The sequence below is a fragment of the Erythrolamprus reginae genome, chromosome Z, assembly GCF_031021105.1.
Source record: "Erythrolamprus reginae isolate rEryReg1 chromosome Z, rEryReg1.hap1, whole genome shotgun sequence".
Taxonomy (NCBI): Eukaryota; Metazoa; Chordata; class Lepidosauria; order Squamata; family Dipsadidae; genus Erythrolamprus; species Erythrolamprus reginae.
In genome coordinates this window covers 19,143,404-19,165,550 of record NC_091963.1, presented here as the reverse complement: position 1 = coordinate 19,165,550, position 22,147 = coordinate 19,143,404, and the positions used below count along the sequence as shown (strand labels likewise).

The window sequence follows — 22,147 nt, the reverse complement described above, 5'->3', positions numbered from 1 at the left end:
TTCCCAAAATTGACAACTTTAAGATTTGTGGACTTTAATTCCAAGAATTCTCCAGTCAGCATAGGAAACTTGAATTGTCTTAAAGGTTTTGTCTATTTTTGATAAACACTGGTTTAAAGAAAGAAGTTGACAGACAAAAATAGATCTAAGTAGGATATACTTGTTTTGATCCTGTAAAACAAGGGTGTCAGACTCAGCTTCACTGAGGCCGCATCAGACCTCGGGGGAGGAGGGCTGGGGGGCCAGGTCCAGGGTGAACATAGTCAGCTCACAGCCTCCCTGAGGCTCCATTTTCCCTAGCAGATTGTTACAGACCATTGCAGCCCAAAATGGAGCCCGGCAGGATGGCGTGGAGCCCTCCTGAGTTCCCTTTTTACTGGTGGAGGCACTATGGGCCGGTCCTGCACTGTTTCCAGGGTGGGCCCACGGGACAGATCTCAGCATACTATGGGCCGGATTTGCCCCCTGGGCCTTGAGTTTGACACCCTGCTAAAAAGCAACTTTTCTGAATTAATTTCATTGGGATAACCTACCAGTTATATTGCAATTTAGCTTCCAATGGTACTCAAATCCAGGCAATATGATGCAGATCTTAATTAAATCTCTTACCTATTATTATAATTCAGAGCTTCAAATAAACTATGATTATGTTCTTATATATTCTGGATTCACCGAATATTCCTAAATCCTGGGGTAGAAATCCAAATAATGTACAATATAGAGATAGTGATAAAATTAAGTCACCACAGAGTCTTTATGAACTTTTTCTGCAGCTCTGTATAAATCTTAAGCTCGAAGGAGATATGCTACTGAATTATCAAGCTGCTGGTTGCAACTACAACAGAGAATTACTATTTTGTGTTTACCTTCCGGGTTTCTTGGGATTATCAGGAGAGGATGGAAAAAAGAATGCTGTACTAAATGAAGCACTAGCCAGATTCAATTCAGCTCATCTTTTAATCAGAACCAGAAAGATTCCAGACACAATAAAATTATGAATATTATGGAACTGTCATTGAAGATGAAAATGAATTGCTAATTTTAAGATCTTAAACAAAGACAACACTTATTTTATTGTTCTTTAAATCTGACTATCAGATTTTAAAATATGAAATCAAATCAAATCAACAAGAATATTTTTTCAGAATGTGAAGTATAGTGCAGTTGAATTTAAGGAATGAAATAAAAATTGTTTTTTCTCCCACATTGAAAAACAGAAAATACTTTTGAGAAAACATGATCAGACACCTTAAAAATAAGGAGTAATTTCAATCATCTTAGAGAAGCTTACCGTCTAATAAGTACATTTAGCATTTCTTTGCCAAAGACTCTTATCGGATCAGTGGAGTAACAAGTACAATGTGAAACTTATTATGAAATTGAAGTTCAAGACACATTAATTCTTAGCTGCTCTAAAAATTTCCTAAAACATAGGGCTGAAGGGAATGACATTCTGAGTTTATTTTGATGTAACCAGAACTGTTAGCTGTAAAGAACCAATGAGACCTAAAGTGATCCTTTGAAGAATAAATTCTCAGCCAATCTCCATTAATAATGGGTTCCGGGGAAAGCATTTTATTATATAGCAAATAGCACAATAACTACATTTGAAACTGATTAACACAAATTTAAAAATATAAATCAAAAAAGTATTTTCAATATGACAATAACATTTTTGAACAGAAAATAGAACTATCTGAAGATAAATGTATAATATATAGTGGCAATATCATTTTGGCTATCATTTCCAAAACAGGGTATTGGCTAATAAAATTAATTTTATATAGTGGCTGTGAAATAATTATTGGTAATACTGTGTTACAAATATCTGGTGTAAACTATAGTATTTCCTAATGTAATAATCTTAACAATGTAATTAATATTACATCAATGTATTCATGATCATAATGCTCTTGAATAGTGTTACTAGTTTACAATATACTTAAATCAAACAAACAAATAAATAAAATACAAAATAAGTGTCTTATGGGGGAACCTATAAATAGAATAAATAGAACTTAATGCATGTGGAAGCAAATCTGAGATGTTCTGAATAAAAACAGACAGTAAAGAAAATAAATGAAGAACTAATATCAAAATCTTATTGGGAGATAAATACCACTGAACATATGAACAGTGATCATATAGGCTAGTACTATAAAGAATGAAATAAATCATAAAATAAACAGATAAAGCTATCTAAATTTACTAGCAACATCCATAGGTAGTAGAATCCTCCATGTTGCTTACTTATAAGCAATACATAATTCTCGTTGCTGCGGTGTCTGGAAGCGGTAAATGGATCTTACCTTGCACTAAAAATGCATAGAGGTTGCATTTCCAAAAAAGATTCCAAGTTATGTCAAAGAGTAGAGAATAGGTAGTTTTCACCAGATGAAATGAAAAAGAACCAAGCAGCAATAAATCAGAAAACAGAATATGCTATTTTTCATGTTTGTTTTTTATGGCTGTTAATTTTGAAAAGACACACATTTAGAAATATTTCTGATTCTCCCCTCTAAAATATATTTTCCTTCTTGTTTAGAGTTTTATTACTTCATTGTATTATATTGTTGAATTACTAAACAAAATCCTCAATTAGCCTTCAATTTCCCCAAACCTTCAGGGATATAAAAAAAAATTAAATTAGAAAAGCTGGTTAGGTAGAAGTGTTAAACAAGCTGCTTTTTAATTATTTATTTCTGATATTATTAATGAATGTATGATGTAGTTTTAAAGAAGACCTGCTAAAAGTAATAGAATTTGTTAATCATGATGTCAGTGGGCTTCCTCTACATATTATTAACTGGGGATGCAACCCATAGTTGAGACAATTCAACTAGAAAGAGGAATGTCAAAAGTATGCTTACAGATAGTTAATTTCACAAAGTCTCCAACTGTTTTCAAGTTTCAGTTTTATGTTTCAATAAGTGTCAACCCTAAATCTGTTGTCTGGGCTCACCTGCTAATCAATGTCAGAACTTGTTAGTATTGGGATAAGGAAGGACTTTAATATAGGCTAGCCTTGGAAGCCCATAAATTATTTTGGAAGAAAAGAATGCCAAGAAAACTGCAGAAACATCCAGAAGTGAGCTTGACTTAAAAGAGATGTTATTCAATGTTAGATCCCCCACGGAATACAGTTATATCTTGTTATTGACACTAACAATACTTGCCTGGGGGGTATCTTTTTGCATTGAAGTAGTGATTTTAAATTTCGTTCTTTTACTGCTAAAATTCATATTTAATGAAAAAGTTGACTCTGCCTCTATATCCTCCTGCAAGAAAAAAAAAAGTGGGTTTTTTCCTCTTTTCACACACATATAAATGATGCCAAACATATCAAAGACTTGTCGGTTTGAAGAAGAACATCTTGCTTTGAAAATCTGTGCTTGCATATGGATTACATTCCCACTGATGAAATGTAAACATATTGCTATTTATTCAATTTGGCAAGTCTGAACTACTTCAATTCTCTACAGAGCATCTTGGATGCCCAAGATAATGAAGGTAATACATATGTTTTCAAACTCAGCCCAATATAATTCTTTCAATAAAAGAAATACAGAAACATTCATGTTAGTAGGATTAACATGTAGTAAATGTGATCTTTCTGGAAAATATCTTTTGGCTACAGCTATGAGGCCCTCAACAAAACAGCATCTCTTTCGAGGTAACTTCCTTTCAATCTATTGGCTAGAAATAACATTAAGGGTTGGCTTAAATTATAGTGACAAAAGATACATTACAATACTACCATTGACTCTAAGACTGCATTTGCACCATAATTTGTAAAATATCAATCAATATATATCCAGTCAATAATCAGAGAAATTTAAAAGAACAAAACAAATAAAAACAAAGTGAATCAAATAAATACATAACAGATTAACAATAGCAAAGTAAATAACAGAATATAAGATTTAACTCCTCAAATGCTACATTAATACAATTTTACTCAGATAGATCTAAAGCACGGCTGTCAAACTCCTAGCCCAGATGCATCACATGCTGGCTACACCCACCCCCGATTTAGAGAAGGGGGAAAAGTTATAAAATGTCATGTGACGCCACCATGATGACACAAGTTTGACACCCATGATCTAAAGCATTAATAGTCATAAACTAAAAAATATTCCCTATAATTAATTGTCAAGATCTATCAAATCGAGTAGTATTTTAAAACAAAAGATAAATATTTATTTGATCTAGAATACAAAAGGGGAGCTATGACATTTATAATGAATAGTTTTAAATCCTGAAGGAGCAGGTTCCTGTAAAATCTATATGGCCTCCCAGAGAATTTGGGATACGACGGAGTGACCTAAAGTATCTGTAAAATTCACAAGGCAGTAACAGATGTGACACAGTTTCAATGCCCTTCTCATCACATGGGCACAATTTCTAGAGTAATCTGCAACGAGGTGAGCTGATATGATATGTCATGCTAATTTACATGCCATGTGAAAGAATACATGCTACATGTTAAGCCAATACCAAACAGTTTAGTATACCAATCAATTTAGGAATGACACAATGGTAATTTTCTTCTGTTGGCTAATTTAATCACTGAAGTCTTGGGCACTCTCTGTGCTAGATTAGTGCACACTAGAGAGTCCTTAAAGTACAGTAATACCTCGTCTTACAAACTTAATTGGTTCCGGGAGGAGGTTTGTAAGGCGAAAAGTTCATAAGACGAAACAATGTTTCCCATAGGAAACAATGTAAAATCAATTAATGCGTGCAAGCAAAAAAAAAAAAAATAGCAAAAATGGCGCTTCGCTGGGCGCTGCCCCCCGGCTGTCACCTTTTGAAACAGCCGGCCGCTATTCAGCGTTCTCCTGAATGCTGAACCCGGAAGTTCAGCAAAGGTTCGGGTTCAGGAGGCCGCTGAGAAGCCCCGCTGCCCGGCTGTCGCCTTTTGAAACAGCCGGGGGCTTCTCGCCGTTCTCCTGAACGCCGAACCTGGAACTTCGGCAAAAGTTCGGGTTCGGCGTTCGGGTTCAGGAGGCCGCCAAGAAGCCCCCGCCGCCCGGCTGTCACCTTGCCAGAAGAGCCGTGGAGCTGTCGGCCGGTCGGGAGGCTCAAATGGAGGTAGGGAATCCCAATAGGGAATTCCATGGGTGGAGCTTTGACATCGCAGAGATGTCCTTCCTGGAGTCCACGTTTCGGCCAGCCAGGAAGGACGTCTTCGTGATGTCAAAGCTCCGCCCATGGAATTGCCTATTGGGATTCCCCACCTCCGTTTGAGCCTCCCGACCGGCCAACAGCTTCAAAAGGCGACAGACGGGCGGTGGGGCTTCTCGGTGGCCTCCCGAACGCCGAACCCGGAAGTTTGGCAAAAGTTTGGGTTCGCCGTTCAGGGTAACGCCGAGAAGCCCCCCGGCTGTTTCAAAAGGCGACAGCTGGGTGGCGGCGCTTCTCGGCGGCCTTATGAATCTGAACGCCGAACCCTAACTTTTGCTGAACTTCCGGGTTCGACGTTCGGGCGCGAAAAAAGTTCGTAAGAAGAGACAAAAATTTTCCGAACCCCGGGTTTGTATTTCGAAAAGTTCGTATGACGAGGGGTTCGTATCACGAGGTACTACTGTATATTCCGAAAGTAAGTCCTAGTTTGATTTTTGCACATGCGCCCAATATAAACCATAATTAAAATTGCACCCACTTAAGGGGTACATGGGTAAAAATTAAGCTAGGCCCCACTACTTACCTTTGGAGTGTTGTAGCCAGGTCTCACACATCTCGCCTCATTTCTTCTGCAGCTGGAAAAGCTTTCCTGAAGGCTTCTGTAGCCGATAACAGAGCTCCAGATAGATCTGGAACTCAGTTATTGGCCGCATTCAAGAATGCCTTGCTGGCCTTGCCAGCCAAAGAAGTTCCTGAAGGCCTCTAACAGTGAAAAGGAGGCCAGTGGCGATGCACACAAATGAGGTGAGCCAGTGGATGACTCCTATTCCTCCAAAAAAATAAGACATGATCTTATTTTGGGGAAAACACTGGTAGTTGTGGTGACTTCTGAAGTCCTTTTCAAGTGTCCATGAGTTAATACACAGAGAACTTCCATTCTCAAGTGTGACCAATGGGATTCTTAGGGGTTGCTCCTCACTTTCTTTTATGAATAGCAACTCGTATTTAAAACAAATCTTCAATGATCTATGAATTTCAAGCCCTTTGCCAAGTACATCAGGACTGTGTTCAAGCAGTTTGAAAAGCATTTGGGTGGTTTATAGAAACAAAGAATGGAAAATGTTAAGCACATCAATAACACTTTTTAAGCATTTATGTACAAAAAAGTATTTCAAATCTACTTGAACATATTTTTATGTACAGGCTGAAGAGCAAGAGTGATAGGAAGCAACAATTCAGCCTATCAAAACGTATCTTATACACATCTCAAGAAAAAAACACCCCAAAACAAAGCCTTCTTTAGATAAGATGGCTAACTAAAATCCCAGGCTTCAGTGAGTTGTAGATATGCACAGGGGACATAGCAGGGGGGGGGGGGGGGCACATGCATTGGGGGAGGAAATGGGTGTGGGCACAAGTGCGCGCACTAGTGCATGTGTGCATGCACACACACACTTTTGGCACACAAACCAAAAAATGTTTGCCATCACTGATCTATAGTCTTTTTTGAACTGAACTAGTAACAAGTATTTTTAACTTAAAGCTTTATAAGGGGGCATGCAAATTTTTGATCAGAAAATGGCTAGGGAGTATGTTACATTATAAGCTTCTTTTTTATTTACTAATTTTAATTAAAGAGGTTTTTTTCAAAGGAAAATCTAATATATATTTAAGGAAAAAGAAAGAAAAGTAGTGTGAATAAGAAATAAAAGACAGAAAAGAAGAAAGATACGAAGAAATGATTTCTGATATTCTTTACAGCAAATATAAATACCTCTTCATTTTATCCTCCCTATGGTTATATATAGAATATATTTGCTTCATAATAGTTCAATTTTGTTGCTAATCTGTCTGTATTTCTCTACTTGGACCTGTTTTTCTTATTTGTACCAACTATTATTCCTATTTTTTCAAAACATAATAGAAAAATGTCCCCACTCTCAAATCTTTCTTTCTTTCTTTCTTTTCTTTTCTTCTTCTCTCTTTTCTTTCTTTCCTTCCTCACTCCCTCCTTCCCTTTCTTACGTAACTTACCTTATCTGAGTCATGGTTGATCATTTTGACATCAAGTAAGGATCTGATTGTTTTGGTCAGTTCCTTCTCATTCATTTGTGTGCTATCCTGGAGCTCTTTGTAACTGACGATTTCACTATTGTTAAAAACCAGCAGCACTGCCATTTGGTAGGTGGTAACCATGGCTACATAGGGCTTCGACAAATAATTCATTTTGACCTCACCTGCAAATTAAGTATAAAGTGGATGAATTAAAGGAATAAAAACCTCAAATAGTGTTAATAAAGCCTCACTTCTTCCCTCCAAGTTGGCAGCAGGAAGAAAGCAATATTTAATCCAAGGGTACAGCAAAACAAGAACTGAATTTGCAAGACTGCCTTGAAGAAAAACTAGATTTTTAAAAAGATTACTATAGGTAGTCCTTGACTTACTATCACAACTGAGCCCAAAATTTATGCTGATAAGCAAGATAGTTGTTTCCCCCAATTTTACACCTTTTTTTTTTTGCCAAAGCTGTTAAGTGAGTACCTGCAGATGTTAAGTTAGTAACACCACTGCTAAGCAAATTTGGCTTTCCCTATTGACTTTGCCTGTCAGGAGGTTGCAAACAGAGATCACAGGGACACTGCACCATCATAAATATGAATCTATTGTGGAGTACCTGAATTTTGATCCTGTGACTGTGGAGATGCCGCAACTGTCCTACCCTGTTTTCTTCCAAATAAGACATTCTCTGATAATGACCAATTGGGCTTTTGAATGCATGGCACTTAAGGCCAAGCACTTATTTCAGAGTTCAAAAAACCCCATAAGACTATTTGGGGGATATGAAAAATAGCTACAAGTCACCTTTTGCCACTGTAATTGAACAGTCATTAAATGAACACTTGTAAGTCAAGGACCACCTATGCTTGGAAAAATACAGATGCACTTTTTAAACATTTAAGTTGCAGTGCTTGATTCAGCTGACCCAAATGATTGTGACAAGGCAAGAAAGAATTTGAATATTTTTTGCATAAGCCGGCACTGTAAAAACCTTGACTGCCATAACATTTATACACAGTGCTCCAAAAATTCACTCTTAAACAAAATATAAAGACTTTAGGAATACCGATGGCTTTGTGAATATATTTTTAGGTTTATGGGAATACAGTGTGGAAAATGGTAAGCACAACTTTGGGCAAAAAAGCAGTGGTTTGCCACCATCTTCTTGCACCATTTTTTCTTCAATACATTTTTCATTGGAATTTTCCACCCAGTTTCCCCTGTCTAGCAATAGCAATAACATTTAGACTTAAAAACTGCTTCACAGTGCTTTACAGCCCTCTCTAAGTGGCTTACAGGGTCATTATATTGCCCCCAACAATCTGGGTCCTCATTTTACTGACCTCAGAAGGATGGAAGGCTTGGGTGTATGATCCAGGCATTAACTAGATGGTGGCAAAGTGAATTGCAAAGAGATGCACAAGAGATGATAATAGTGGAGAATATAAGGAAAATTAAGAATACAATGGTTAAAGAAATGAGAAGAAAAAATTTACGTAAGTGGTATCATACACCTGCACAACTTGCGTATATTTATCGGAATGTTAAGGGTGCCCGTTGGCATGGATGCCAGGAGAGAGGGGTGTTCATGCATATGTTTTGGGAGTGTTTGGTAGTGCAGAAATTCTGAAAAGAGGTGCAAGACAAAATTAATAGGATGTTAAACATAGAATGGGTGATTACAAAGGAGATGGCAGTATTAGTAATAAGGAGTGATATGGGTGACTTCAGAGAAATTAAAGAAGCAGCTATAGAAAGTGCTCAAGCAGTAATAGTTTTAGGTTGGAAGGGTGCAACAAAATGGACAATACAAAATTGCTACCGGTACATGGTGGAACACATTCAGTTTGAAATTATGGATACAAAGATGAATATGATTAATGAAAATAAAATGAAAGAACTGATGGGAAGATGGGACAGTGTTAGAGGTTTTATGGTTAGTAGAATTTGAGACCAGGTTATAAAGAATAAACTGGAATCACTCTATAATTTGTAAATATGATAATGTTCTTGGTTTAAAATAATATTAAAAAGTACACCCTCGTTTTGGTGGATGGGTTTGAATGAATGACGTTGGGTGGTGGGAGCACGCATCACTGTGCACTCTTATGTAGTGTGTATCTGTTATTATTAAAAATTAATAAAATTTATTTTTTTTTAAAAAAGGAAGGATGGAAGGCTGAGTCAACATTGAGCCAGTCAGGAATTGAACTGCTGAACTGATGGCAGCCAGCAAAAGTAGCCTGCAGTGCTGGTTTCTAAACACTGTACCATCACAGCTCTCATAATCTTTCTTTGGGTTCCTTGGTGATCTCTAGCCAAATCCTGACTTGATCAATCTATATTTAGGGTGCCCCCCCCCCCCCGCTTCAATCAGCCAAAATCAACTACATGCTACCACTTGCTTAGCTTGACTTTATCATGCTTTGGTCCTTCCCTCAAATATGTCACATTCTGGTTGAATTGCTCAGAATTGCCAGGACAGGTAAGCTTATGTTTGAGACATCAGATTTGCACCACTGTTTCCGTCATTGAGTCATGTGATTGTAAAGTGAAACATCACGTGACTGCAGCTGCTTAGTGGGCACAGTCCAAATAGTCCCTGTTGCAGTTGTTAAACCAAGCATCCTAAGGTGTTCTAAGACTAGATGACCTTTGTTACTTCCTGCTGGCTCCACAGAAGGAAAAAAAATCAGTGGGGAAGTTGACAAGAAAGCCTATAAGTGGCTGCGGTGATGTGGCATGAGTGCAGTGGAGCCAGGGATTGACTGCTACCTGGTGAGAGAGGATGTGCAGGGGGTCACCACAGCAGAAGCACAGCAAGGATGCAGCTGGAAGGGGGAAGAATGCCTTGACAACAAGATGCTGTCTGTGCATGTGCAATGGAGCAGGAAATCCATCTTGCAAGCTTCCCCACTAGCTTGGTTTTGCTTGTGGGAAACCAATAGTGAAGGTCACAAATGTTGATCATGTGATGCTGTACAAGTGCAAACTGGTTGCCAAGCATTCAGATCATGATCACATAACTGGAAAGCTGCTAGGTGGGCCACAACTTTGTACTACCCCTTCACTACTATCATATCATCACTGAACAAGTGGCCATTAATTAAATCCATTTTTATTATAAAATTTTATTGTTTGTAACCTATACCAATAAAATTTATTTTAAACTTTTTTCCCTGAAAAAATCATCAATTGAGAATGTAAAATATAAAATTTAAAACAATAGATTTTTTTCATATAACATTTAGAAGAGATGTAATAAAAATATCCAAGCGAGATGTGTTAAGAGATTAGCTAAAGCAGAGAAAATAATTTAAATTTAAGGTTTCATTATCATCAACAAAACTTCAAAAGATATGCAGCATACATACATTTCATCTAAGCAAAGAAACAAAATATATATTGATGTTTTTAAAAGCTAAGGTCATGTAAATTTATTTTACCTGTGCAAAGATAATGTAGCCAGGTAAGCTTCCTTCCACTGAAATGCTGGCTGTAAAATAATTCAAACTGAAAAACAAAATAATTTTTTGGGGTCAAATATATTGTGGACTTTAAAAATAATATGTAAAAGCAGAAAAAAAGATTATGTTTAAGATTAAAAAGAATGACCATATCTGAAACACAACCATCAACTTAATTGAAAACAAGCATTTTAGATAGCCTCTAAAGAGATGGAATAATTGAATTACACATAGTAAAAATATTCATCTATATACTGTAAAAAAAAAAAAGTTCCACTTCTGAATGCGGAATCCTGGACAATAAAGCAAAACATAGCTGAGTGTCATATCATAGAAACAATGATTTCTTACTATTTCTCAGTGTACATTCATTCACCTTCACTCAGATGAGAAACACTGATGTCTTCAAAGCTACTCAAGATGTCTAAAATTCTAATTCTTCTTCTCCAACCTGAAAATCCAAATCTAATTTATTTCTGCCCTGCAAGGTAGCCCAATTAAGAAGCACAACTAGGAATTCTAGCTGTTTTTATTGTAAAGCTACATTAATAGAAACTTGCAAGATTGAAAGTATGTTCTCCCCTTTCTCTTTTATTTACCCCCAAATTAGAGAAGGTCCTTTCTGAAAAATTTCTTATGGAAACTTTCCTGTGGGCTGACATATATATTTAGACACTAGTTGTCCAGTTGATGATCATTTCCACATACTGTTACAATTTGCTACTCCAGGTAGTTCTCAACTTACGGCCGCAATTGAGCCCAAAATTTATGTAGCTAAATGAGACATTTATTAAGCGAGTTATACTCCATGTTATGACTTTCTGACCAGTTGTTAAGGGGATCATTGCAGTTGTTAAGTTAGTAACATGGATGTTAAATACATCTGGTTTCCCAATTGATGTTGCTTGTCAGAAGGTTTCAAAAAGTGATCACGTGACCTGATGGACACTGCAAATATGAATCAGTTCACATGACCTCAGGGATGCTGCAATGGTCAAAAAGGGTTGTAAGTCAATTTTTTCAATGCTGTTGTAAATTCAAACAGTCACTAAATGAACTGTTATAAGTCAGGGACTACCTGTATAGATTTAGACAGAATTCATCTTTTTTAAATGTTATACTCACATCAGATTTGTTATAATTATATATAATTACTGTACAATGTCAGAAGTTGTGGGTGCCTCATCACTCGAGGTTTTTTAGAAAATCCTGGACAACCACTTGTCTGGGGGTTTCCTGCTTAAGTAGAGGGGTGGACTAGAACAGTGATTTTCAACCTTTTTTGAGCCGCGGCACATTTTTTACATTTACAAAACTATGGGGCACATTGAGTGGGGAGGGGGGGGGGCGGCTAAAAAAAGTTTGGACAAAAAAATTTCTCTCTCTCTTTTCCTCCCTTTCGCTCTATTTCTCTCTCCCTCCCTCTTTCTCTCCCTTCCTCTTTTTTCTCTCTCTCCATCCCTTTCTTTCTCTTTCTTCCTTCCTCTTTTTTGCTCTCTCTCCCTCCCCACCTCCCTCTGTCTTTCTCTCTCCCACCTTCCCTCCCTCCCTCTCTTTCTCTCTCTTTCTCTCCCTCTTGCTTGCTTTCTCTCTTGTTCTTTCTCTCTCTCTCTTGCTTTCTTTCTTTCTCTCTCTCGTTCTCTTTCTTTTTCTCTCCCTTTCTTTCTTTCTTTCTCTCTCTCTCTCTTGCTTTCTCTCTCTCTGTTTTCTTTCTCTCTCTCTCTTGTTTTCTTTCTCTCTCTTGCTTGCTTTCTCTCTCTTGCTTTCTTTCTCTTTCTCTTGCTTTCTTTCTCTTTCTCTCTCTTTCTTTCTCTCTCTCTTGCTTTCTTTCTCTCTTTCTTGTTTTTTTCTCTCTCTCTGAGCTTTGCGGCACACCTGACCATGTCTCACGGCACACTAGTGTGCCACGGCACACTGGTTGAAAAACACTGGACTAGAAGACCTCCAATCCTATTCTGATTGTTTTAAAAGAATTTCTTTTAAATGAATTGGTATATTTTTAGTTAACGTGGTAACGATGTGTCCCCAATCGCTATCAGACACATCCGAAAATGGAGAGTGTGAGAAAATTGGGAACTGTTTTTAAAAAGTCCATAGGCAGAGGAAATGGAACACCTTACACTTTTATTCATTGAGCATCTGACACACTAAAGATGTACCTAAAGAAGACAGACAATGTTGTAGCTTATAATTTCTTCTTAGATGACAATTTAAAATAAGTTTAGGACCCTCTGTCCTTAAACTGTGCTACAGAAGTTGCAAATTAATTCTGAACAATAAGCCACACCTGAAGAGACTGCACAAGTACTCTGTAATCATAACAAAAGCATACAGAACAGGAACTATAGTACCTCCATTTCTTTAGCTCTTTATTTTAACAGGGCAAACTTTTTTCTAAGAAGATTTAAGCAGCACTTAGAACAATGTGTCCTTTAATGGAAAAAAAAAGGAACAGGCTTTCTACAGATTTTCCAATAACTCAAAAAAGTATTTTGAATCTCTTGCAACACTGGTTGCAAAAAGATAAACCTCACATTAATGACTTATGATGAAATAATAAAAATGTTTACTACATGAGTGCCTATTTAATCCCACAAGTCAGGTGCACACACCTTAACTGGTGTTTTAATATACTTTGTATTAAGATATATTTACCACTTGTTACTTATGTTAATGGTGCACTAAATGAAATTAATACCCAGAGTGGAAGTTAGTACAATAATATCATTTAACTTAATTTAACCAATTTAATTTTTATTCCCAAATCTCAGTATGGGGTGTGTGTCTTCTCCTACTGCTGTCATGAGATTTAAAATAAGAAAGAATAAATTTTCTATTTCATAGCTCTTTAGTACCTAGCTGAAATAAACTAAAAAACAAAAGCAAATTTTAGCTAAATTCAAATAATATTAGCCAATTACCTCTAATCTTATGAATCAGAAAGCAAACAAATAATTTGATAAACATTTTTATTGAGACTCAAGCTAGGTTTTCATTTGCAAAATGTGCGAGGAAGTCAATTAAGAGTTTGCTTATTATGCACATTTTATTTAGCTGCAAAGAAGAGGATAGAATATTAATACTTGATGGTTTTTTTGAATTAAAAAAGGGGTTCCCATAGGAATTTATGCCCTAAATGAGAGACAAAAACAATTCTATAGCAAGCTACATAAGGTTATCAGAGAAATTGAAAATGAAAACATTTGCTTATTGGGTGATTTTAATGCAACAGTGGACTGAGAATTAGATTACAAAAGTGATAAAACAAGGAAAGGAATTAGAAAAACACGATTTTTTTTGTAATGGTGCAGAAATTTAACGTACAGGACAGCTGGAAGGAGAGAAACTTAAGGACAAGGAAGTTTATGTATTTTTCTGGTCTAGAATCGATATGTCGATATGGCTTGGATATCAAAAGAATTAAACTTGGAAATGGAGGATGTTACAATAGGCACACATTTATGGCAGACCACAATTCAATAGCAATCAGATGGAAAGGACAAAAAAAAATAAAAAAATAAGGACTTTAAAAAGAGTTTTGAAGAAATTTAAATTTGAGATGGAAGAGCAAATGTATATGTTCCTCCAAAAGTACAAGAAAGAAGATATAAATAGCCAAAACTTATGGGATATGGCCAAAGCAGTGATAAGGAGTTGCAATTGTGTATATGGCTAATAAAAACAAAATAAAAAGAGTTTAGAGAAAGAATATAGGAAAATGGAGATAGAATTATAACAACCCCCCCAAAGTTGGGACGTAAAATAAAATGATACACAATTAAGCACAAATTGAATACTATGGAGAAGGTGAAATTAGCATAGAAAATAAAAGATATTGGGCAAAAAAAATTTGAATGTACAAATAAACCTGGGTGGTGGTTGGTTTACAGACTGAAGAAACATAAAGATAAGGGATGGATTAGTAAATTATGTAATGAAGACAGGGAGATGGTTCATCAGAGCAAAAGAAAAACAAGTGACTTATGTATTTTATAACAAACTTTATAAAGATGAAGATAAGTATTCCATCTGTCCCTCCATCACCTGGGGGTGGGGGGGAGAACAGGGAGTCTTTTCTCACAGTCACTCATGCCCTCATCATCTCGCGGCTTGATTACCGCAATGCTCTCTACATCGGGCTACCTTTAAAGAACGTTCAGAGACTGCAACTAATAAAAAACGCAGCCATGCGAGCTGTCATGGGCCTACCAAGATATACCCATGTACCACCGTCAGTCCGTGAGCTGCATTGGCTACTGACGTATCTCCAAGCGAAAAAGTGTAGATTATCACCTATAAAGCCCCCACACATCCCAGTGACTGGTTAGATCCCATAGGGTTGGTCTTCTTCAGGTCCCGTCAGCCAGGCAATGCCCCCTGGCGGGGTTTAGGGGCCTTCTCTGTGGCAGCTCTGGTTCTTTGGAATCAACTCCTCCCAGAAATTCGCATACCCTCACCCTCCTGGCTTTCCAAAAGGTTTTAAAAACAGACCTCTGCCAGCAGATCTGGGGCTGTTGAAAATCAGCATTTTGCTCCGGCTGATTGGATAAGAATTTGACTGTGATTGAACGTGTTGGGTTGTATGGTTTTAACTGCTAGGGGTTTTAGATTAGCTTTTATCTTTGGGTTTCTCACATTTGTATATTGTATTTGATTTTACCTTGTAAGCCGCCCTGAGTCCGCTGGAGAAGGGCGGCCTAGAAATCCAAATAAATAAATAAATGAATAAATAAATACATTAGAGAGGATAAAATACTTCAATGCCTCCATAAAGCCGATCCCCCGAAGGTTCCGGGAGAGGTTAAAAACATATTAAACCAGGATATAACACTCATAGAAATCACAGAGATATTAAAAGGCAAAAAAGCAACAAGATGGACTACCATTTGAAATACATAAAAATCTTCAAGAATTTTTAGGTCCAACACTACTAGATGTATTCAATGACGTGTTCTGTGTATGAACAGAGGGTAAAAGAACACAAATGGCAGCATCCGAGCGACGCCTTCCGCTGCCATCACAACCGGTTCTTCAATGACTGGCAGGCATACCTTTCACCCTCAATGCAGGGGGCCTGCGCCCAGCTCCCCCGAGCACCATTTTCACTGGCAGATGGCTAGCAAAAGAAACTAAAAACAACAAAATAAAAGGAGAAATGTTTTCCCCATTTGCATTTGATCGCGCAAGAAGGGACAGGAAAGGAGAAAGGGGAAAGACAAAGAAAAAGGAAAGATGGGAAGAGAGAAGGAAGGAAAAATAAGAAAAGAGAGGAAAGGAGAATAAAGAGGGAAGAAAAAAGAAGAGAAGAGAAGGAATGATATAACGAAAGTGAGAAACAGTCTCAGGAAAGTTCTGCCTTAGCACTTGGCCACCACAGGTGCCCTAGATACAAGTGAAGATAAGCTGGCCACACACACTATGGCCATGCCCATCCCCAGGTCTTCCAAGATCAAACAGAAACCTGATATATAGCCCTCAATGAAATAGAGTTTGACACCCCTGGTCTAGTGGTTAAGGCACCAGATGTGCAACAAGAAGACTGCAAATTCTAACACCATTTTAAGCAACCAAAAAAAGACAGTTAGATGAACTTCTTTCAGTCATTCTCTCTCTCAGCCCAACCTACATCACATGATTGTTGTCATGGGTAAAACAGGAGGGGGAAAAAGGAGTGCTAATTATGTTTGTTACCTTCAGTTATTTATTAAAGTAATAAAGACATGATGGAAATAAACAAAGAAACCTCCCCTTTTAAATTGATGACACTGTATTCCTATATTCATTGGAGATTGGGTGCATGATTTGCAGTTTTGAACTTTTCAGTCCCCAATGTAAAGCCACTAATTTAATTTAATTTAATTGACTTCTATGCTGCCCAATCCCATAGGACTCAGGTCATTTTACAACAATAAAAACAATACAGTAGTACAATAGTAAAAAGAAGTCAAACATCAACAGTAGATTAAAAACCTATTATAACCATAACAAACCCATTATAAAAACCCTAATCCAATCTAACAAACATACATACCAGTCAAAGCATAATTTGGGCATGTCAGATGTTAAAGTTCACGGCCCCCAGGCCTGTCAGCAAAGTAAGGTCTTAACAGCTTTTCAAAAGGCCAGTAGAGTGGGAGCAGTGCGAACATCGTGGGGGAGTTGGTTCAATAGAACCGGACCAGCAACAGAGAAGGCCCTTCCCCGTGGACTTGCCAACCTACATTGTTTAGTCCACGGGACCTGAAGGACGATTCTGTGCGATCTAATCAATAACAACCAATGGCAAAAGGAGAAAAGAACATTCCTATAGAATTGATTATCAGGAGTGGAAATGATTTTTAAGTACAGTGATCCCTCTATTATCGCGAGGGTTCCGTTCCAAGACCCCTCACGATAATCGATTTTTCGCGATGTAGGGTTGCGGAAGTAAAAACACCATCTGCGCATGCGCGCCCTTTTTTCTATGGCCGCGCATGCGTAGATGGTGGAGTTTGCGTTCCCCGCCGCCCACGCAAAGGGGAAACCCCGATTCGGCTCCTCGCTGCTGCTGCGCTACCGAGCAGATCAGCTGCTGGGCGGCCGAAGGAACCTTCCCTGGGTCTTCCCCCTCTTGCTGGCGGGCGGGCGAGCGGCGGGCATCAGCGAGGAGCCGGGGTTTCCCCTTTGCGTGGGCGGCCGGGAAGACCCAGGTTGGGGGTTCGGGGGGGGGGGGTGCTGGGAAGCCCCCCAGGCCGGCTGCGACCTTTTAAAACAGCCGCGCCGCTTCCCAGCTGAGTCCTGAAGCCAAACGCGGAAGTTCGCCTTTGGCGTTTGGCTTCAGGAGTCAGCTGGGAAGCGGCGCGGCTGTTTTAAAAGGTCGCAGCCGGCCTGGGGGGCTTCCCAGCACCCCCCTGAACCCCAGGGGTTCGGGGGGGTGCTGGGGAGCCCCCCAGGCCGGCTGCGACCTTTTAAAACAGCCGCGCCGCTTCCCAGCTGACTCCCGAAGCCAAACCCAGAAGTGGGGGTTTTTTTAATTAATATTTTTTTAAAAATCACGATATAGCGTTTCACGAAGATCGGGATCGCGAAACTCGAGGGATCGAGGGATCACTGTATTGCTATTACGGGACAATATTATTCCTCACCAATCAACTGGTCTTCTCATATATACAGTGGTACCTCATTCTTAATTGGTTCTGGGAGGCATAATGAGTACAAAAATGTTAAGTATCAAACACATTTTTCCCACAAGGAATAAGGCAGCCGACACTGACAAATTGAAGCATGCCAAAAAACCAAGGAGTACTGGGGCAATTTTTTCAGGTCAAAATGCGTTAAGTACAAAATTTGATGAATTTCAAAGTAGTGTGCCAATCCAGGCATTGCTGAGAAGCCCAGGGCCATGGCTTTTGCAATTGAGAAAGTTATTTAGAATATTCTTGGAAATCACATCCTAGCCTATAAAAGCAGAAAGCACTTCATACCTCCAGCATATTTTTACAAACTCTAAAAGCATCCACACTGAGAAGTAACTGCCTACAATAATAAGCACAACAGGAACGCTAAGTATTGGTGGATGGTTTGTGTTAGAACATGAATCTCAGTGGCAAAGCATAGACCCTTCTTTGCCTAATTTATTGACTTTGCGATTGCTAGAAAAGATGAAGCTCTTACAGGGGAGGAAGAGGCAAAGATAAAGAATGAATTATGAGAAGTATTCTTGCTTTTAAAAAAACTGATTCTGAAACAGATTTACCACAAAAATGTTTTATGTTCCTCTGGCTAATTAATTGCAATGGAAGTAAATCTAAGGCAAAAAAGGAGGATACATTTTTTCAGAAATATGAGAGAAGGCGGGGTAAGAGAGACAGATACAGGGCTTCGTTTAAATGTCATCGATTTAAGCCAAGTATCAAAGGTTTCTTTCTTGATGCTAGAAAATTGGGAATAAAATATTAATTTGAGCAGAATGTTAACTGAAAGGGTATAAGAACTGTTTCAAGTAGTTTGGAATTTTTTACAAATTTATAAAAAATGGAGAACACAAGGTAGAAACCAGAGAGAAGATGATTAATCAACTATTTTATGAGGAGGAGACTTGTAGAGATGAATCACAAAGCAACAAGAAACTTGGATGGGCGTTTCAGGAAACCCTAACCTCAGAACATAAAATATCGTTAGAAAAACCATTCCACAATTTTTTTAAAAATATGAATAAGTAGATATTAGACAAGACTTGATATATGAAGTTTGAATTGTAATAATGGTAAAACAGATGTGAAAGAACACCTTCCAGTAAAGATCTTTCATGAAAGGGTGGGCAGGAAAGCCTGAACCTTTCTTATACAGCAAAGATTACAAAAAACTAATGGTTAAAGCACCAGTTGAGACAGCAGAAGAATGTTGTGTTTTAGACAACATTCTAAATTTTTTTGCCATGAAAGTCAGCTGGGTGATCATGGGCCAGTCATTCTCTTAGCCCAACTTAGCCCACAAGGTTGATGTTGAGAAAATAATAGGAAGAAAGAGTATTAGATAGGTTCACTTCCTTGAGTTGCTTCTAAAAATAATAAAAGTGTGATACAGATAAATAAATAAATAAATAAATATTTCAGGAGAAAGTCTATCTCTCCCACATACAAATGTTCTTGCCTGTAGTATAGTTATAAACGTATTTTTAAAAGGGGATGTATGTAGTTTTCCTATATGCTTTTTATGGTGCCATAAAAAGCCAGGATCCTGAATTCAATCGCTAGGTCATACTATAAGCATACACCCTTGTACAGCAGTGAAAGCAGTGGGGAAAAAACTGAACTCTAAATAAAGCTTTGATAGTCAGTCAAGAAAGGCATATTATGACCAGAAACCAGGAACATAAATCTTGCTAAATATATTCTGCTAATACAGAAAAGAAATGGCAAGGTAACTAATCTAAGAGAGTACAGACTCATTCAATTTTACAACAGGATTAGGAAAAAAGTATTAATTTAACACCCACCTCATGGAACATTCCTTCCCCTCCCCACCCAGCTAATAGTAGGTTCCATAAGTCCTTCAAGACTTGGCTATATCAGGTAGCTTGGGGGCCCCAGGAGACCAGTCACATTTTAAGATGACTCCATTGTTAATATTTACTCTCTCCTGTTACAAATACTGTGTGAATCATTATAAGCTAGGAAAATATCTAGCAAAAGATGTGTAATAGTAAGATATAAGTTAATCTTCATGTTAAAGGCAGTTTGTCCTAATAGACATTCTGAATTCTTGAAAGCGGAAAGCCTATTTAAGCCTTACTGCAGAGGTCAACACACCTGCCTTTTTTAGCATTACAGAATGAATTGTTGGCAAACTTTCCTCCGTTTTAATTCTATTTTCACCCAATAGCATTTGAAAACCAAGTAAGGTTTGCTTATGATTCATTCTATAATTCTAGACAATGTTCTGACTTCTACCCTTTCAGCTAGTACAGGGAAATCTATAGAAAATGTAAGGATATTGATTTAGTCTGTTATGTTAGAAGAATGATACACTTGCATCACATACAAAGAAGATATATGGATATGAGGGAGTACTTTGTGAAGAAACTGTCCCAATGCAGATAAACCTCCAGATATGTATACCAACTCTGACAATTCTCAACAAAAACCACAAAGATAAAATGGTAATTCAGTGTATTGAAATTGAAAAGGGTTACTGTGGTCAGGCCATTAATTACATCTTCATGATAGTTAAAAATGTTTATTCTAAGACTGAAACTGTGATGTACACAGTTCATCTTTAATTTCTGTTCAGCCATTCCTAAATTGTTAAATCTGCAGTAAATCTCCTACCAACCTACCATCTGAACACTTTTTTCCAGTTCCTGAGGAATTGCAAAGGTAGATGAAGGTGCCTGGGTCAAAGGCCATGCCCCAGCCTGGGGAAAAAGAAATGTTTTTTATATCGCCACCAAAATAAATTACGTCATTCTAAAAAAGCACATAAAGCAGCTATCATCCTTTTTAAAAAAAAAAAAAAAAGCAAACCAAGATCCAATTACAATCAGAGAACTAGAACTATAAATAATTTTATTTGGAATTATAGAAATTCATGGAAAGCTATATAAAGGAAAATCTCCTTAGTTAACCATGGTTTCTTATGAATTCTTGAACATGTCTATGTCAGTAATACTGGAAACAAAGCAAGATACTGCAAAAAGGCAAATTGACTAAAAGTAGCTTTAGTAAGTAGATAATAATTAAAATAGCAGAAATGTGAGGCTTTTCAGCTCCTTTTCTTAACTCTGAAAATGATGTTTGCTTCCCTACTAGACACTAAAGGACTTTGATTTAATTACTTTACTTTTCTCACCAGACTCTTCAACTAGTCACAAATATAAAGCATTTAACTGATCTTCTCATCTTGACAAAAGCAGTCATAGACCATATGAAAACCAGCACTACAGTTCTTCCTTCTAAACATGTTACAAGAGATTTTGGGGTGCTGGTGTCCATGGAGAATTTTTTACAGCATCCCATCATATTATTGCAGAATTACCTGTGACTCATCTGCACAGATGCTACCACATTAACACTTCTGTGAAAAATGTTCTGTGTTAATAGGGAAGTTGTATAAAATATATATTTAAAAAACATCTATAGAAAGAAATACAAAACATTTAGGATTTACATTCAATTAACGCTTGCTCTGTCTTGTATGTTATCAGTAAACATAGGTATCAAATTTTAATCTACTCAAAATGAGGGCCATATACTATCTTTTTCAGAGTATAAGACGCACTGGTGCATAAGACACACCTTAGTTTCTGAGGAGAAAAATAGGGGGGAAATTAATCTGCCCACCCGATTAATTTAGCTAGTCCTGGCTAGTCCTTAGTCTGGTCAGCTTCGGGACATTAGTTTTGAGTGCACATGCTTGCTTTTTATCCCTTGGTTGGGGATAAAAACTTCTATGAACGTGTTTCTCCTCCTCCCATTTTATTGTCATGATAATTAAGGTGGCAGGGAATTATCTAAGGTGTCAACATAGACCACAGGTCCTGTGGTCCATGGACTATTGGTGGTCTGTGAGAACATTTTGTTGGTCCGTGGGGAGAAATCTTGGCTGTTAGGCCATATATGGCTAGAGCAATTAATCCAGTCCAGTAAGAAGAAAGGAAAGGAAGAAGAGGAAAGGAGAGGAAAGGAAAAAAAAAAGAAGGAAGGAAAGGAGAAAGCAGAAAGGAAAGGGGAAGAGAGGGGATGGAAGGGATTACAGCAACAGCTCTGGAACTTGGGACTGACTTTCCCAACAACATCAGCAAGCCACAGTCAAGTAAGCTTCAACTATTTTGTAATAATTACACTACCTTTAATAATTTTGTTACAATTAAACAATCTTTAAATATTTTGTTATGATTAAATAAGCATTTATGATTTTGTTATAATGAAATAACCATTTATAATTTTATGTTAAATAGGTGCATTTCATATTAATAAAAGGGAAGTTCTCCGATCATTATTTTACAAATGTATTTA

The 22,147-nt window shown here is 37.6% G+C and overlaps 1 protein-coding gene across 3 annotated transcripts in view; it reads right to left on the bottom strand.

Annotated features, from left to right (window-relative positions):
• Window positions 1–22,147, bottom strand: part of CUL2 (cullin 2) — an 89,501-nt gene that overhangs the window by 30,010 nt on the left and 37,344 nt on the right. For all 3 annotated transcript variants that reach the window (XM_070728038.1, XM_070728037.1, XM_070728036.1), the window contains exons 16-19: window positions 20,470–20,547; window positions 10,632–10,698; window positions 7,162–7,364; window positions 3,177–3,278 (exon numbers count right to left, since the gene is read on the bottom strand). In XM_070728038.1, the coding sequence (XP_070584139.1) occupies window positions 3,177–3,278; window positions 7,162–7,364; window positions 10,632–10,698; window positions 20,470–20,547 (450 nt within the window). The remainder of the gene's footprint in view (window positions 1–3,176; window positions 3,279–7,161; window positions 7,365–10,631; window positions 10,699–20,469; window positions 20,548–22,147) is intronic.